Source organism: Panthera onca, chromosome B3, assembly GCF_046562875.1.
Source record: "Panthera onca isolate mPanOnc1 chromosome B3, mPanOnc1 haplotype 2, whole genome shotgun sequence".
Taxonomy (NCBI): domain Eukaryota; kingdom Metazoa; phylum Chordata; class Mammalia; order Carnivora; family Felidae; genus Panthera; species Panthera onca.
In genome coordinates this window covers 21,730,802-21,749,865 of record NC_138344.1, presented here as the reverse complement: position 1 = coordinate 21,749,865, position 19,064 = coordinate 21,730,802, and the positions used below count along the sequence as shown (strand labels likewise).

General features: G+C 48.1%; 1 protein-coding gene across 2 annotated transcripts in view; it reads left to right on the top strand.

Moving 5' to 3' along the window:
- The window catches only part of OTUD7A (OTU deubiquitinase 7A), a 372,245-nt gene extending 353,461 nt beyond the window's left edge, over window positions 1-18,784 (top strand). For both annotated transcript variants that reach the window (XM_060617887.3, XM_060617886.3), the window contains 3 exons: window positions 14,520-14,634; window positions 14,816-14,900; window positions 17,221-18,784. In XM_060617887.3, coding sequence (XP_060473870.3) covers window positions 14,520-14,634; window positions 14,816-14,900; window positions 17,221-18,660 — 1,640 coding nt within the window. In that variant the 3' untranslated portion in view covers window positions 18,661-18,784. The remainder of the gene's footprint in view (window positions 1-14,519; window positions 14,635-14,815; window positions 14,901-17,220) is intronic.
- The last annotated feature ends 280 nt before the right edge of the window (window positions 18,785-19,064 follow it).

The window sequence follows — 19,064 nt, the reverse complement described above, 5'->3', positions numbered from 1 at the left end:
GCTGCTTCTGTGCTGTACGGCATCAGGAGTCCTATCTAGGAAACAACATTGCCTATCGCTAAGGCAGTCCTGTCTCCTGATCCTTCAGTGTTGCTTCAAAGATAAACCTAAATGTCTTGAATGCGTCCCTTCCTGGCCACCATTAGTGTTGTGTCTCCCCAAAAGGACCTGCTAAAGGTGGGAGGAACAGAGAAAACCTGTCGAGGGAGCCATCACCAGGGGAAGCCAACCCCAGGGTGCCTCGGTGCTGCTGTCCTTTCCTGACCTACAGCAGGGGGGGCCTTTTTGCAAATACCAGGTCCTAGAATTTCATGTGTTGTCACCTGATGGTTGGGGGTGTTGGGGAGAAGCTGAGAGGAGGTCAGGAGCCCATCTAAGGAACAGACTCAGCCTCTCTTCTCAGCCCTTATAATGCCAAGGAAAATGGAAGCAGCCATAGAAAGCCATACTATAAGCCCCCAAAGGAAGATGTGTCCTGGATAGCATTGGGCTGTAAGGGGCTCAGAGGAGAAAGGGCTGCTGCTGCTTCTCTAACAGGGGGTCCTTCCTGAGGTGGGTGGTCCAGGACTGGCACAGCAGCTCTAAATGTTCTCAGGGATTCAGGCTCCCAGCCTTTCCCTGCTCCACCATTATTTTTTTAATGTTTATTTATTTTTGAGAGAGAGAGAAAGTGGGGGGAAGAGGCAGAGAGAGAGGGAGACAGAGGATCCGATCCAAAGTGGGCTTTCTCTGCTCTGCACTAACAGCAGAGAGCCCAATGCGGGGCTCGAAGTCACAAACTGTGAGATCAAAGTCAGATACTTAACTGACTGAGCCATGCAGGCACCCCCATCCACCATTACTATCATGTGGTTTCAGTCTCATGGTCATATGATGGGTACTGCAGCTCCAGGCATCACATCCAAATACCTTCTCTTCCTGAAAGTTTGTCTTTTCATTTGGGAGGAAAACCATCCCCGAGGACTTGTGCTGGCCTCTTGCTAACCCAAGCTGAACACCATGCCTGCAGGTTTCTGGCTGCATAGAAGCCTGAGAAGAGAGTACAGTGGAGGAAGGAGGGGGCGACGTGGTTGGTGGGGGTTCAGTAAGCCAGCTTCACATCCAGGGGGTGGCGTGATGTTTTAGGCAGTTCCATCTGGATTGTCCTCTTTCTTTCAGCAGTGATGAGTACCTTGTATCTGGGGAAAGGCAAAAGGATAGAAATGAATTCTTTACCAACTGGTCCCTTGTCTGGAAATAAACCAGTGTTGACTGTTGGGCTCTCAATCCCCTAAAAAGCCATGGTGCATGAGGCTGTCAGTGCCAGCTCCTTAACAGAAAACCTGTTCTCTTTAAGGGCAGGGAGATAAGCAGGCTGTCTTATAGCACCTGTCAATGCCTTTGAGTCTTATGGTTCAGGGGCTGCCACAGGTAAAGGATGGCACATGCTCCGTGCAGTCCTGGCAGTGGCCAGGGCCCCCACACGACAGGGAGATATTGGGGGTCCTGTTGGAAGCCAGACCCGGTGCCAGGCAGCTAACTAGATGATCGTGTGCCTCCCACATCTGAATGCCACCTGGTAGTTTCGTGCTCAAAGGTTTTCTGTCCTCAAGCCCTGGGCCTGTGCCGGGACTCTCCCAGACAGGACCACAGCTCTGGACCCACAGCCTTCTGAACTCTTCTGAAATCAGAACTTAGCCAGGCACTGGGCTTTTCACTCCAACCTTAAAGAAAGTCTCTGTAGCTCTGTGCTTTCAGGATACACTGGACTCTGTCTCCAGAGGGCACCTTTGCTGAAACAGGAAGATTTTACAGATGCTAAGTCACCACCCCAGTGAGCATACTTGCCCACAAGGATGGGCAGCTGAGGGAGAGAAGATTTAGCGAGAAAACCATCTTTTTCCTCCCTGTCCCTTTCCTGCCATGCCTCTCTCTCCATTCATGAGGTCCCCTGGTGCCTGTTAGAATCCCTTCAGCTGCAGGTAACCAAAACCCAGCTCAGTATGGCTTAGACAGGAAGGGTGTTTGTTTACTCACACACCCAACCATCTGGAATCTGGCAGGCCCCATGGGACAAGTTGGGCACTTCAGGAATGTCCTAAATGACCATGCCCCCATCCCACCCTGCAGCCTCCTCACCTTCCATGCAGGACAAGCCACTGCCACCATCCCAGCATCAACACACACACACACACACACACACACACACACACACACGTCCTGTTTGCCCCCCAAACACCTGTGTGTGAGAGCATGGGCAGATCAAGGTAGGAAGTATCCACAAAGATCCCAGAGCATCTTGTCCTGGAAGAAACTAAGACATCCTCAGAAACAACTAGCATGGTGTTAGAAGGACTCCTGGGCTGAATAGACAAGGCTCCCACAGGACAAGAGGGACAGTAAAGATCATAACTGGAATGAGTAGAAATATGACAAGGATTGTTTAGTCCACAAATTCATAATGATACTTGGCAAAAGACTCACTCATCACCTCTACTTGGTGCCATACATAACTTTGGAAACTGGTAAATAGCAGGAAAGTATCAGCCCAAATCCTGCATTTCCTCAGTGAACTGGTGAGGAGACTTTTCTCTGAGTTGAGATATCTCAATGTGTCATGAAGGGAGAGGCAACAGCATTCATTGTTAAGGGCTGAATTCATATGTTGACTTCCTAACCCCTGTATCTCAAGGATGTGACTGTATTTGGAGACAAGGCCTTTCAAGGGGTAAAGTGAGGTCATGTGGGTGGACCCTAATCCACCTGAGTGGTGTCCTTATAAGAGATTAGGACACAGACACACACAGAGGGGAACCACAGGAGGACCCAGGGAGGAGACAGCCATCCACAAACCAAGGTGAGAGGCCTCAGAAGGAACCATCCCTGCTGATTCCTCGACCTTGGAATTCCAGCCTCCAGAACTGTGAGAAAACATATTTCTGCTGTTTAAGCCATGCAGTCTGTTGTTGCTTTGTTATAGCAGCCCAAGGAAAGGAATACAGACAGAATGAGAATACCAGTCTTCAAGCCCAAGTAAATGAATGGGTGAGTCTAAACACAAATCAGCAAATACCATAAAACATGGTTAAAAAATTTTTAAGCATATCTTCAGAGTTTATTGGGAGCAAGGAACAGTCCTGTTACTCCCACCTGAGACCTTGACCCATCAGCAGTGTCCCATATGTTTATGGAGTGTCTTTCCTCCCAAGCCACATACATGGAAGATGGAACCCAGCTGTGACCTCACATCTCCCCCTAACACACACACACACACACACACACACACACACACACACACACACACACATCCAACCACCCACTACAGCAGGCCAGCTTGGTACCTGGATGGAGAGGCATTACAAAGCTTGTGAAGGACTTCTGCTTCCACTGAGGACCAGTCACATCCAATGACATCTTACTTTGGCTTCCAACCCAGAACCAGAGCTGATGAGAAATAAACAGTGGAGAGGAAGGTGCCCTGTGCACCCCTAATCTTCCCATTCCCCACAGAACCACCACATCCAGAAGGAGGGCATGTCGGAGCTGGGAAGAAGGTCAGCCGGCCCAACCCTGGCTGTGCCCTACACAGGAGGGACTCATATAGGTCACCTGGACAATGAGGGGCATAGGTGGGACTTGAACTAGGTATCCTGACTCCTACCTGGGACTTCTTCAACCTCTGTTTGAATTTTTTTTTTAAGAATAAAAGGAAAAATAAAATGCCTACTGGAACTTTTATAGAGGGTAGAAAGGAAAATGCCTGCTCACTGGTGAGAGACCAAAGTGTGCTCCTGCCATCTTCCGGTGGTCTTGGTCCCCAGGAGAAGGCCAAGAGGAAAGGTATGGCCTAGGGATCCCCCCCCAGTTTCTTCTACCATCCCTCACCATCAGGCCTGTCTCTTCCCATAGCCTGGACCCAATGCCGGGGCAAAGAGGTTCCCTCTCTCATCACACATGGCTACTAAGCAGATGCCAGCTGGAACCAGGTGCTCTGAGCAAGGGCAGTGTCTGCATGAAGGCCTGGCCATGGCCGCTCCTGGTATGCAAGCTGTGCATTAACACTTCCCTTCAGAACTTCCTTCTCTGTGTCCTGATATCCTTCCTGACTAGTGTTATGACCAATAAATGAAGGGTTTGATTACTCCAGGGCAGTTCAGTCAGTCAGCATAAACTATCACTCAACATATCTGGGTGAGGATTGACTGTGCAAACAGTAAGCGGGGGATGCAAAGATCAGGCAGCACCTACCTGCAGAGCCTATGTGGCCACAAGGGGAAGAACCCTGGGACCAGGAAGACCCCAGGGATTCGGCAATTTGGAGGGGAAAGATAAAGGTGCCGCCCAGAGGAGGTGGTGTTTTGCAGAGCAAACCCACATGGCAAGCCCAGCAGAGCCCACCCTAAGCAGAGATGTGCCCTGGCTGGCCCTGGCCCTGGCGAGAAGCCTCCTCAGTGCCACAGGGGAGGCCCAGGTATCCAGAGCTGAGAAGGAACTGACATGTGCTCTAAAAGCCTGAGGATGAAAGGGCATCACTAAGTGGAGAAGAGAAGGGGAGGGCCTCTCTTGTATATGGGTCCCAAGGGTCCATTCAAACAACAGAACTTCTGGGTTCAGTCTGTCCAAGCTGGACATTCCTGGTTCAGTTCATCAGCATCACCTTCTTGACCAACAGATGTTGCATTCAAATCCATTAGTAGTTGACTAAGTATATGTGAGCTCCCTGCCCCCTCAACAGCCAAATGCCTGTACGTGGGGACCCTGGGCCCCATTATAATGGATGGTGGATTTTTAAAAATTTTTTCTGCAAACTCTAGTTAAACCAGGGCCTAGTAGATATTTGGAACATAGCTAATCCTCACAATTCCACTCCAGGGAAAGAGGGGTCATCCCAGTGGCAGTCCAGCAGAGCAAAGGGCAGGACTGCCATTTACATGGTTGATGGCATGAAAGCTTGCCATGGATGCCACAGATTCCCAGAAGCAAGATCTGACCCGAGGTCAGGGAGCAGGCTGTGGGTGGGCTCCAGCTTTCTCATGTGCAACCCTGTGGGCCTGAGCTGCAGGGATGTTCTTCAAGAATGCTTATATGATGGCACTCCATTCCAGGCACTTGTAACCAGGACAGTTAAATGGGTGTACACCTAGGGTTGGATTTCTTCCTGCCCAGGGGCAGGACCCAGTGGCTGCTGGGTCTCAGGCATGGGTCCAAGCATAGCAGAGCCTCACCAGCAGACCTGGGCTCCTACAGAGATGGCTCAGAAGCAACCTCACACCTTCTGGTTTTCCACTGTCAAGCATGGCTTTCACACAACCACCATGGTGTCCTATCTCACACAAAGAATAAAGAGGTTTATACTCTCATGTCATGAGAAATCTGATGACCAGCATTTGGTTGATTTGGAACCGGACATTCGTCAAAGACCTAGGCCCTTTTTGTCTCTCCACTCTCCTTGGCCTGTTGCCTTTTGTCCCATAGTTGTCCCTCATTGGTCAGATGACTATTGTAGCTCCAAGCATCATATCTTCACACAAAACATGGAGAGATCAGAAAAGACCCTGGCCCTCCTTTGTGTTGCTTTTAACCAGGAATCTTCCAATTGATTTCCTCTTACATCTCATTGAGCAGATTCTGTTCTAGGCTTTGTCTCAGAAGTCATAGAAAATGAGTCAACCATGAATGCCTTAGAGCCATCCTGACCCTTCATGACAGTCCCAGGAGGTGGGGTCTGCTAGTGGGAACAAAGGATGGGCAGCCAGTGGTGACTGCTGCACCTCCCCATGGCCCTCAAAAATTTCTACCTCTCCCAAGACATTTCTGAGAGTCCTCTAGCAAGATACCTCTTAGATGGAAGATTTATCACACTTTGCTTTCCATTTTGCATTTTCCCAAACCTCATCTCCCATGCACTATCTCCTTTGACTTTCACAAAACTCTGACGTTTAGTGAAAGTGGGACAGAGGTCATCCCCAGTCCTGCTCCCTCTCTTGACCCACCCAATAGGGCTGTGGCATGAACTGAAGTCCTGTGTCCTCTGACAAAGGAACAAAATCTATTCAATGGAGAATAGAGAGTCTTTTCCACAAATGGTGATAAAGCAATTTAACATCCATAGGCAAAAATATGAATGTGAACCTAAATCTTAATAATATAAATATTAGCTCAAAATGAATCACAGAATAAATGTAAAATGCACAACTATAAAATTTTTCAAAGAAAATATGGGGACCCAGAGCTAGGCAAAGAGCTCTTTGACACAAAAGCATAATCCAAAAAAAATAAATAAATAAAAATTGATTAATTGGACCTCTGTTCTGCAAAAAAATAAAAATAAATAAATAAACGAAACAACAACTGTTAAGAAAATGAAAAGACAAGCTATAGATTGGGGGATAATATTTTAAAACTACCTTTCAACAAAAGATTTGTATCTAAAATATGCAATGAACAGTTAAAAAACAATAGTTAAAAAATCCAAATTAAAAAATGGGAAAAAGTCATGAACAGACATTTCATCAAAAAGGATACACAGGTGTCAAATAACAACATTGAAAGATGTTCAGCATTGCAACCACAATAAGATATCACTACACACCTATCAAAATGACTAAAATTTGTAAAAGTGATAATACCAAATGCTGGATGTAGAACAACCACATCTCTCTTGCTTTATTTGTAGAAATGTAAAACTCTGGAAAAACAGTTTGGCATTTTATTATGAGACTAAACATCACTTACCATATAACCCAGAAATTATACTCCTAGGTATTTATCCCAAAGAAGTAAAAATTTGTGTCCACACAAAACTGTATACATGAAGGTTTGTAGTAGCTTTATTTGTAATAGCCCAAAACTGGGAACAACCCAATGTCTTTCCTGGATTAACAAACTATGGTACATACATCCTGTGGAATCCTGATCAGCAGTACAAAGGAATAAAAATGATACATGCAGTTACTTGGGTGAATCTCAAAGAAATTATGCTGAATGAAAAAAGTCAATCCCAAAAGATCACATATATATGAGTCCTGTTACATAGCATCCTTGAAATGTCCAAACTATACAGATGGAGATCGGATTAGTGGTTGTGGATCTTCAGAGAAAGAGAACAAGTAGGATGTGTGTGTGCATGTGTGTGTGTGTGTGTATATATATATATGAGGGGTTTATTTTAGGAATTGGCTCACACAATTCTGGAGGCCAAGAAGTCTCACCATCTTCCTGCCATCTGCAAGCTGGAGAACCAGGAAAGCCAGTGGTATAATTCAGTCTGAGTCCAAGGCCAAAGAAGTAAGGGACAATGGTATAAATTCCCATACAAGTCTGAAGGCCCAAGGAGTGATAACACCAATGCCAGAGGGCAGGAGGAGCTGTATATCCCAGCTCAAGAAAAGAGAGCAAATTCTTCCTTTCTCTGCCTTTTTGGTCTGAGTCCTGAATGGATTGGATGATGCCTGGTGAGGCATTGGTGAGGATGATCCTCTTTTCTCATTCTACCAACTCAAATGCTAATCTCCTCTAGAAATAACCTAAATATGTTTTATCCCATATCTGGGCATCCCTTAGTCCAGTCAAGTTGACATATACAATCATCCATCCACAGTGGTGGACAGGGATTAGGGACAGGAATGAAGTATTGAAAGGAAGTGAGTGTGTTTATAAAAGAATAGCACAAGGGACCCTTGTAGTGATGCACCTATTCTGTACTTGATTGGAGGGATTACCTAAAACTACACATGTAATAAAATTGCATAGAACCAAATAAACACACACACACACACACACACACACACAGAGAGAGAGAGAGAGAGAGAGACAGAGACAGAGACAGAGAGACAGAGAGACAGAGAGACAGAGATGACTGCATGGAAAACTCATCTAAACTTAATACACTCAGTGGAGTGTACCAAAGTCTATATCCTGATTGTGATATTGTACTCCAGTTATGCAAGATGTTAGCATTAGGGAGCACCTGGGAGATGGATAGATAGGATCTTTATGCATAATTTCTTACAACTGCATTTAAATCTACAATCATCTAACAATGAAAAGTTCAGTATTCTAAAATGTCTTAGAATATGAACATGTATTGACTAGCCAGCATATTAACAGCTTAAGAACATTTAAAAGCCTAGTCTACCATTTATCCTAACTTCTTAAAATATGGATTTGGATAATCTGTTGGTTTTTTATGTATCTTTTCCAAGAGCCAGCTTTTGATTTCACTGATTTGTCTACTATTTTTCTGTTTTTAGTTTCATCAATTTCTGCTCTAATCTTTATTGTTTCCCTCCTCCCACCTGAGTTTAATTTGCTATTTTTTTTTAGTTTCTTAAACCAGAAATTTAGATTACGTACCTTTTCTTCTTATCCAAAATAAGCATTTTAATGCCATAAATTTTCCCCTAAGCACTGATTAGCTACATCACACAAATTTTGGTATGTTGTATTTCCATTTCATTGTGTTCAAACTATTTTTCAATTTCCCTTCAGACTTCCTCTTTGACCCATGGATTATTTGGAAGCATGCTTTTTAATTTCCAAATAGTTGGGGATTTTCCAAATATTTTCTGTTATAGGTTTAACACTTTCATTTAGTAACGGTCTGAGAAAAACTTTTAATGATTTCTATACTTTTAAATTTGCTAAGGTTGGCTAAGAATGTGTTATATCTTGGTGAATATTTCATGTTCCCTTGAAAATAATGTGTTCTGCTCTTGTTGCATTCTATAAATGTCAATTTTTTTTAAGTTCTCTAATGATGTTCAGGTGTTCTGCATCCTTGCTGACATTCTGTCTACTTGTTCTGTCAATTACAAAGAGAAAAATGATGAAGTCTCCAAGATCCATAATGGACCTGTTTCTCCTTTCATTTTTGTTAGTATTTTCTTTTAGTACTCTGAAAGCATGTCATTAGGAGCATGCACATATGTAGGATTGTGATGTTTTCTTAGACAATTGACCCCTATATCATTGTGTAATGTTTCTCTATATCTTTGGTGACGGTCCCGGTTCTGGAGTCCACTTCCTCTAACATTAGCGTAGCCACTCTAGATTTTTATAATTAGTGAATATCTTTTGGCCTATCTGTGTTTTTATGTTTAAAATTAATTTCTTGCAGTCAGTAGAATTGAGTATTGCTTTTTCTATGCATTCTGACAACTTTGTCTTTTAATTGGTATTTTTTGACCATTTATATTTAATGGTATTAACCATATGGTTGGATAAGTGAGTTTTGGGTTAAATTAGTTTCTTAATGGCTCCATTTTATCTCCACTATTGAGTTATTATGCCCCTGTTTTTCATTGTTATTTATTTTCCTGATTTACAGAGTTTACAATAAACATCTTTAATTAATTAGATTCTATTTTCTTTTTTTTTTTTTTTTAATTTTTTTTTTTAACGTTTTTATTTTTGAGACAGAGAGAGACAAAGCATGAACGGGGGAGGGTCAGAGAGAGGGAGACACAGAATCTGAAACAGGCTCCAGGCTCTGAGCTGTCAGCACAGAGCCCGACGCAGGGCTTGAACTCACTGACCGCGAGATCATGACCTGAGCCAAAGTCGGCCGCTTAACCGACTGAGCCACCCAGGCGCCCCAATTAGATTCTATTTTCAAGTAATATTCTACTTCATGTGTTGTGTAAACTTTATGACAGTTTATTCTCAATCCCTTCCTCCCATTCTTTGTGCCATTATTATCAAGCATTTTACTTTTACATATGCTATAAACACATAATACACTGCTGTTCTCTTCACCTTAGTTTCTTAGAGCAATTGAAGGAAGAAAAAATAGTTTTATTTTCATATTTATTTATTCTGTTTTTATCATTTTTCATTTCATTATGTAAATCCAAGTTTCTACTGGTAGCATATTCCTTCCCCTTAAAGAATTTCTAATTTCCTTTAATATTTCCTAGTCCAACATATATACATATATTTTTTCTAGTGCAGTTCTGTAGGCAATTAATATTTTTCCCTTTTTGTTTGAGAAAATATGTCTCCGTGTTCAGAAATATTTTTTCTGGGCATAGAATTATGGATTAGTAGTTTGTTTTTTTCAGCATTTTAAAGATGTCACTCCATTGTCTTCTGACTTACCTGTTTTAGCATGAAAAGTCTGCTGTATTTCTTATCTTTGTTTCTCTATATGTAACATGTCTTTTTTCTGTTGCTGCCTTTAAGATTTTGTCTTTGGTTTTCAGCAGTTTAAATATGCTAAGTATAGGGATATTTTTGGTGTTAGTGGTGCTAGTTTCCTGCTCTTTTTTTGTTTTTGTTTTTGTTTTTAGTTTTTTGGATCTGTGGTAGTATTTGCCATTCAAAGTAGAAACGTTTGTCAGCCATTATTTCTTTAAATATCCCTTGTCTTATACTCTCTTTTCCTTCTGAGATTTCACTTTTACAGATCTTATGGTGTTTGGTATTGCCCCCCAGCTCTTGGATATTCTGTTCTGCATCTCCCCCCACCCAACTCTTTTTTTCTCTCTGTGTTTCAATTTGGGTAATTTCTATTGACCTATTTTGATGTTCACAGATTCTTTTCTCAGTTTTGTAAAGTGTAGTGATCAGCCCCTCAAAGTCTTTCTTCATCTCTCTTACTGTGTTTTTGTCATTTCCAGCATTTCCATTTGATACTTTCTTATCCATTTCTTCTCTCTGCTGGAAAGAAATTAACCACTAATTATATCCACCTTTTTTATTAGAGTATTCAGCTTATTAATCAATTATTCTAAATTCCATGTCACAGTTTCAACACCTGTGTCATATCTGAGTCTTATTCTATGAAATGCTTGATCTTATTAAATGTTGGTGGGTGGGGGGGAGTTCTTATCTTTTCTTACACTAGCAGTTTGGTGAAAGTCAGACATATTGAGTAGGATAATAAAGACTGAGGTGTATCATTTTGATTCTTGGAACTAAGTATGCCTTTCCTTTTGCTAGGTCTTTAGTATGGGGTTTGGATCAGTCTAGTCAGGACTTGAGGTAGGTTTTGGTTTCATTGCTGCTCTGGTTACCCTTAATGTACTGAGCCTTCAAATTTTACTAGTGATATCTTTTGTTTTGCCAGAAGACTTTTCTCACTGTCTGCTACACCCTTTCTCTTCTCAACTCTTGTCCCTCTTCTAGCATTAAACTACTATTACTTACAGCTTGTTAGCCTGGGTGTGAAAGTGGGACCAGGAAGTGTGATGTTTTTGTTATTCTAATTAAGCTTCTGCCTTAGGCAGGCACTGTGTCCCTGGATCTTAGAAGGGGGATAACCTCCCCCAGATGTACTTCTGGGCTCAGTACATGTTCCTGCCCCTCCCCTAGGGAACAAGAGGGTTTTTTTTTCTTATTTCCTCCTCCCACCCCAAGCTTTACTAAGGAAAGACCCCAGTCCCTAAGGCCAACAGTGTTCTGCCCTCACAATTTAAGCTTTTATTCTGTAATATAGATAGGAGAGAAAGGTCTGCGAAGGACGCTTTCTCAGAATTCTTGCCAGTGTTTTTGTGAGCACCAGGTTGGGTCCTATGGAGAGGGGTTTACAAGTACATTTTAATTTCCCTTATAATCTGTAGCCCCCAGGCTTCTAAATATTCTTTCACTAGGCTACATTCTTCCTTTACCAATTTGTTAATTATTTTAGCTGAATTCTTCTTACTGTAGTCCAGCTGAGTCTGCCTCAATGAAAGTCATGTCTGTTTCTCTTTGTATGTACCCATCTGTCCTTAGGTTTGGAGTTAGCTGGTTTCCCTGTGACTTCTGCTCTCTGATGGATTAAAGGAAAGTTGTGAATCTGCAGTTTGTCTGGCTTGTTATTGTTGTTGTAATGATAGCACCATGCTGTCCCAGAAACAGAAACCAGAAGTATGAATTCATTTTGGAAAATATGTACTAAAAATATGTCAAGTCTGTTTTGAGATGCTGTCTGTGTGTTTCCAGGTTAAAAGATAGGACATGCTTTTCAAAAAAAAAAAAAGTTTGTGGGCTTATTTTGAAAAGCATTTGCTGTTCCTGACCTTGCTACCAGAGGGCAAGCTGCCACATCACTACATATCTATCTCCCTGGGTGAGGCCCCATTTCCAATTGGGAAAAGTGAATGTATAAAGTGGGAGGCAGATGCATCTAAAGCAGCTAATGCTTGTGGGGAGGGCCTGTTCTCAAGGTCCTCCTGGCTTGTGCGGCTATGGGTTGGGCTCTCGGTCCCTGCAGCCCTGGCCCTCACACACAGGCCAAAGCTGTACCCTCTGCAGAGAATATGCCTTTTGTTAGGTCTGGCAAAGAAGGTGCCTTTTCTTGCAAGCAGGCATGTCCTTAGTACCTTTCCAAGTACCTCACCCCACTAAGATTCATGCTGAGAGGCTGCCAAGACCCTGCTAGGTGATCAGGCTCTAGCACCTTCAGGTGAGTCCAACTGTCTGCCCAGCAGGGGGCAGCGCATGGAGTCAGTTCCAGTCCAGCCATTAAGGGTACAAATTTCCAGGAGCCCTGGTAGGAAAGTGATAGGGAGTAGAGGCTGAGGGGCATGTGGATCTTTAGCTGTTTTATCTGACATAAACCAAAATCATAGGGAGAGAAGTGTGGTTCTCCTGCAAATAAAGTCTAAAATAGGTGTTCCTGATTGGCAAGTGGGGAGTCAGGAGCTCACCCAGCCATCTTGTAGCACCAAGTTTCAGCATACAGGAGGATGAGGGTGTGGGGGTGTGGAGAGAACGCCGCCCACACCTAACCACATTGCCCAGCACTTCCCATAGTGTTTCTGCTCTCATGCCATGGGTGCAACTCAGCACCTATTCCCTCCTAAGTGCTGGGGGCTGGGAATTGTAGCCATGGCTGGGCAGACATCTCCCAACTGCACTTCTCCCCTGAGAAAGGAGTGGACAGCCAGTCCCAAATTGCCCAAGTCCTATCCACAGTAACTACTTCAAACAGATTATTGTTCTGGAACAATATTTTCCATATTTGTATGATTTTAAGAACCACAGAGGATGCTTACTTAAAATATAGTCCTTGGGTCTTTTTACTGGACACTGGTTTGGCCATCTGCATGGGGGCCTGGAATCAGTGCCTTTACCAAGCACTCTAGGGAGGTGCAGTACCCTAGCGAGTGTCTACAGAGGGATCCACTACCACCCCCACCCCAGCCCAGTGGATGGGAAGCTAGGCCAACTCCATCTCTGCTTTCGTGTTGAGTCATGGAACCATGGGACGGGCACTGCAGCCCTCCCTGAGTGTGACTCCCCTGCAGCTGAGCCCTGGGAGGAGCACCCTGTGTGTGACGGCCATGTCAAGGCAGAACCCGGTGGCCTGTAGCTGGGGCACACCAAGCTGTCCTTGACCAACCAAACCAGAACACAATACTTCCAGTCTCTAGCCACTTTAAACAGAACGCCGTCACCCCTCCACCCCGGTCCCCCAGCAAAGCTGTGTTTGCTTTATCTGGGGGTGGAGGATCATTTGTGCTCACGTTTTCTCTTCAGCAACACTGGAGGGCAGCAGTGAGTCAATGTTTGCAATTTTTTATTAGAAAGTCAACTATTAATGGTATTCAGTCATAGATTTTATTTACTTATTTGTCTTTTTGTTCTTGCCGTGGCACCCTTGCCATGAATCATGGGAAATGACACCAGGCTCATGACCAGTATGGGGGCGGGAGCAGAGCAGCAAGGAGGCAGAGGTAGGGTAAATCCAGGGGAGGAGCAAGCTGTTCTCACTGGGCACTGGGTCCCACAGCAGCTCAGAAGCTTCTAGCAGATCCAGGCAAACCTGTGAACACCCCCACTCCGCCCCAGCCTGAGATGGGCCAAGACTTCCCCCAGCTGGGCGTTTCACTCGGGAGTGTTTGTGATGAATGGATCCCTCGGTGAGGGCGAGTCTCTCCTCGCTGCAGTTTCTGCCTACACGCCTACACCTACCTTATTTCCTCAGAAAGGCTTGCCCTAGAAAGGCTTGCCTTAGCTCCCCTCAGTCTGCTGTTTACTCTTCAGGGTACTCACCACCACCTGACATGAGATTGTTACCTGTGAGCTCCCCCTGGCCAGGAGCCACGAGATCCTTGGGTTCCCCGCCCCCCATCCATTCCTTGAACTGACAGATTTAATTGAATGAGTTCACAAAGGAACAGATTGGCAAGCAGACCTTACTTGTCTAATTTGCACACTGAGAGGTAACCAACAACCTTACTTGTTTAATTTGCTTGGGTCCCTCCTCAGAAATAACAGAAGCAGTAATAGGTTTTATCGTCTGCTGCCCAACCGGGGTACCTGCCTTCTGACAGACCCCAATAGTCAGCAGAGTCCAGGTGAGGTCTCCAACTGCTCTTCAAGGTCCACAATAAACACGAAGTATTTTAAACTATCACTAGTGATTTTGACACCTGTGGTCTTAACGCTCCTGCTGGCACAGATGGCACTGTGAGTCTCCATTCGGTTTCCTTAATTAAGGAGACACCTGGTCTTGGAACTCCCTTTCCTGGCTTCCTGGGGGTTGCTGGGGCCTGGAGCCTCTCGGCCCGCCCGGGGGCCACCTGGCACCGCGTCTCTCTCTTCTGTTCCAGCCGTGATCCCTCTGACGGATTCGGAGCACAAGCTGCTGCCTCTGCACTTTGCAGTGGACCCCGGGAAGGACTGGGAGTGGGGCAAAGACGACAACGATAACGCCCGGCTGGCCCAGTGAGCCCCTACCCTGTGCCCCTCCCCCAACGCCCTAAAGGGCCGGCTGTCGCCGGTTTCCCGGCGTGGGCCGGGCCGCCCTTGCTCCTCCTGGGACAGCTGGCGTGCCTGCGGGCGGGGTGCGTGCGGGCGAGCGCGGGCCGGCAGGGACGCGTTTCACTCTGTGTTCTTCTTTCGCCAGCCTGATCCTGTCGCTAGAAGCCAAGCTGAACCTTCTGCACAGCTACATGAACGTGACGTGGATCCGGATCCCCTCGGAGACCCGGGTGAGCCTGGCGTGCGCCCGGACCTCACCAGCTGTCTGGGTCCTGGCCTCTCACTGGCCGCCGGCGCGGGCGGGAGGGCCCACCCTACAAACCTGGAGGGGGCAGGGCTCACCTACTCCCTCCCGGTCTCCCACCCCCGGCCGCGCCCGGCCCAGCGAGAAGTGTTTCGGGTTTACCTGATGCGTGTGTGCACGCGTGCTTGCGTGCCTATACGTAGGCGCGCACCTCGGTTAGGGGATGTTTGGTTTTGTATGCGAGTTGTGGTTTCGAGTGGTTTTTTTTTTTTTTTTTTTTGTCCTTTTATTTTCTCCAGAAGCAAAGGAATAAACACACCCACTCAGAAAACAAACTGTAGGCAAGTCGCAACACAAAACTATCTCTGCCGACATCGGAACACGATGTGCTGCGGCGGAGCGGAATTAATTATAAACTGTGTGTGGGTCCTTGGAAAAGCCAGGCAACCGAGAGCGCGCAATTCCTCAGCGCCCCCTCCTTCTGTCCTCCAGGAGGCGGTGGGAAAAGAAGACCCCCCCAGGGAGGGTCTGCTCTGTCCCCCCTTCCACATGCTAAGCACGATTCACTCTGATTGATGTTTTTGTTACCTCAGTAGTGAGCCCTCCAAGAAAGGGATTTATAAAAAAGAGAGAGAGCTTACAAATTGGTCCTCCTCAGACATCAGTATACTTGGCTATGAAGTGGAGCTCATAAACTACAGTATTTAAGGAGTGACATGAGGAAAGAAGTAAGGTGGTGCCTGACACAGAGTCAGTAGCCAGGACAGGCCAGGCACTGTTCAGGATGTTTTCATACATCAGCCTTTACCTGTATGTCATCTTCATAGGTCTTCTGGAGGCAGGTACTGATATCGCATTTTACTGAGGACACAAGGGACAGCTGGTGGCAGTCTGGCTCGAGTCCTAACTCTTAACCTCTACAATGACCGGTCAACTGCCTGGATTCTACCACTGTTGCTGTGGGTGTTCTTTCCCAGCACACACATATGGTGTGAAGGCAGCAGCTGTAGATCTAGAAATCAGGAGGCTCTTGGGCTAGGACACAGCTCTGCAAGGCAATGAGCAGGGCTCCCTGCCAAGCAATGGTGGCCCCCGTGTCAGATGCAGGGCCTGGCAAGAACACTTCCAGCCTCAGGGCATTTGACCCACTGTTCCTTGCTCACTGGGTGCCAAACAGTGGGCTCTCCCAGCACCAAGCACACCTCCCTTTCCTGGGCCAAACCCCTGAGCTTCTGCCCTTTTGTGTCACTGACAAATCCTGTTGAGACCTCTAGCTCTTTCCAGACCCAGGAAAGAGTGGGAACAGGAAGGAATTTCAGAATATAAAGTGGGGAGGGCTGGTTCCTGATTCTTCTGGGTGATCTGATTGCAGGAGGTGTCTTGGACCTGCTTGGGAAGGGAGGGGACAAAACTGAAATGAGGGAACAATGGGGCCTTCTCCAAGGCTCCTCTCCTGAAGGACAGGAAAAGCCCATTCAGAGGTGGGCACCAGTTCCTGCCACTCAGCTGCTAGTGTGAGATCCCTGGTCTTCACCCAATGATGCTGTCAGAATTCTCTCTCCTCACACAAGGAGGAATCTCCCACAAGGTCCTCTGCATGCATTCATCTCCTTTCTCAGGCTCCCCACCTACCCCATAGTCCTGGACCAGGTGTCCATACCTGCCTTGCCTTCCTGACAGTGGGCCTTATCCAAGGTGTTCACAGAGATGCCCCCTCCTCACACCCGAGACCTTTTCTGGGAACGCTAACGTTTTTCCTGCTAAGCCCAGGTCCCGTTTCAGAATCCTCAGTTTAGCACACCACATTGCCAATCCGAGAAAGGAACCCCTAGAGTAAAGAGATTGGTCATGACCTGAACTGCTAAGGGGGTATTTGTTCTAAGGTAAGGACAAAGTGTCTGTCCCCTGCCTGTAGTAAACAGGTAAGACACCTTTGTAGGAGAGACACCTACAGGCGCAGGTGAAGTGTCATCCTTACCAGAAGGCCTCTAAGTCTACAGAGGCCGGCCAGGACCTGGGTCTGGTCGTAGACCAGCCTCCTCAGGGCTAGAAGGGCAGAGTCTGGGCATGGTGATTCTAAAATGTGCAGAGGTCCCGGGGCTGTGGGCATCTGCACCTTGCCCAAAATCCCTGCCTCGGAGTTCCAGGCTACCAGCAACCTGAGCTCACCAAAAAGGCATCCTGGATGGGACAGTGAGATCCCAACACAGCAGCCTGTGGGCTGGGATGGTCTACCTTTGTCGAACCCACGTGAGATGGCTCATCTCTAACCTTCTTCCTTTCTCGACCTTCCTCTCCCCCCACAGGCCCCTCTGGCACAGCCAGAATCCCCAACAGCCTCTGTGGGGGAGGACGTGCAGTCCCTGGCCGACTCCCTGGACTCGGACCGCGACTCGGTGTGCAGCAATTCCAACAGCAATAATGGCAAGAATGGCAAAGACAAAGAGAAAGAGAAGCAACGCAAGGAAAAGGACAAGACCCGCGCGGACTCCGTGGCCAACAAGCTGGGCAGCTTCAGCAAGACGCTGGGCATCAAGCTGAAGAAAAACATGGGTGGCCTGGGAGGTCTCGTGCACGGCAAGATGGGCCGCGCTAACTCCGCCAACGGCAAGAACGGCGACGCCCCCGAGCGCAGCAAGGAGAAGAAGACCAAGTCACGCAAAGGCAGCAAGGAGGAATCGGGTGCGTCGGCGAGCACGTCTCCGTCGGAAAAGACCACGCCGTCGCCCACGGACAAGGCGGCCGGGGCGTCGCCAGCCGAGAAGGGCGGCGGGCAGCGGGGCGACGCCTGGAAGTACAGCACGGACGTGAAGCTGAGCCTCAACATCCTGCGCGCCGCCATGCAGGGCGAGCGCAAGTTCATCTTCGCCGGCCTGCTGCTCACCAGCCACCGGCACCAGTTCCACGAAGAGATGATAGGCTACTACCTGACCAGCGCGCAGGAGCGCTTCAGTGCCGAGCAGGAGCAGCGGCGCCGCGACGCCGCCGCCGCCGCCTCCACGGCGAAGCGGCCGCCGCGCAGGCCTGAGACCGAGGGCGCGCCGGGCTCCGAGCGCGCCTCGCCAGGCCCGCCGGCCGGGCCGCCCACGCAGCTGGTGCTCAAGCTCAAGGAGCGCCCGAGTCCCGGGCCGGCGGCGGGCACGCGGGCGGCGCGGGCGGCGGCGGGCGGCGCGGCCTCCCCGGGCCCGGGCGGCGGCGGCGGCGGCGGCGCGCGACGCGCTGGCGCCAGCGGACCGCTCCCTGGCCGCAGCCCGCCGGCGCCGGCGCGCCAGAGCGTCATCCACGTGCAGTCGGCGGGCGCGCGGGACGAGGCGTGCGCGCCGACCGTGGGCGCGCTGCGGCCGTGCGCCACGTACCCGCAGCAGAACCGCTCGCTGTCGTCCCAGAGTTACAGCCCGGCGCGCGCCGCCGCCCTGCGCACCGTCAACACGGTCGAGTCGCTGGCGCGCGCCGTGCCCGGCGCCCTGCCCGGCGTGGCGGGGGCGGCCGGCACCGCCGAGCACAAGTCGCAGACCTACACCAACGGCTTCGGCGCCGCGCGCGACGGCCTGGAGTTCGCCGACGCCGACGCGCCGGCCGCCCGCTCGAACGGTGAGTGCGGCCGCGGCGGCCCGGGGCTGGCTCAGCGGCGCTGCCAGCGCGAGAACTGCGCGTTCTACGGGCGCGCCGAGACCGAGCACTACTGCTCCTACTGCTACCGCGAGGAGCTGCGGCGGCGGCGCGAGGCGCGCGGGGCCCGGCCCTGAGTGCGGCGCGCGCTCCGCCAGCTTTTACCATAAAGGATTTCTTTTCCATTCTGTCGGTGTCTTTTTTACATGCCCTGGTCAACCGGAAGGCCGGCGACTCCTCTGTCAGTGCTGTGTACGTGTTTGGTCAAACGTTCCTAATGGTGCCTGAACCTACACTGACGCCACTCAGGTAGTAGACGGATAGGAAACAAGTCATACTGTTGGAAGTGGGTGTGCTAGCTAGCATCTGCCTCGTACCTGTGGAAACTCAATAGCCATTGCAAGAGTATTTTTGTTCCTCAATAAGAGAAATAAAGAAATTTGCAGCCCTTTGTTTTTAGAAGGGAGTGTTTTACATTTTTTTTTTTTTTTTTTGCTTTTTTCTTCTCCCACCCCCGCCCCCCACCCCAGCGACTGACCTC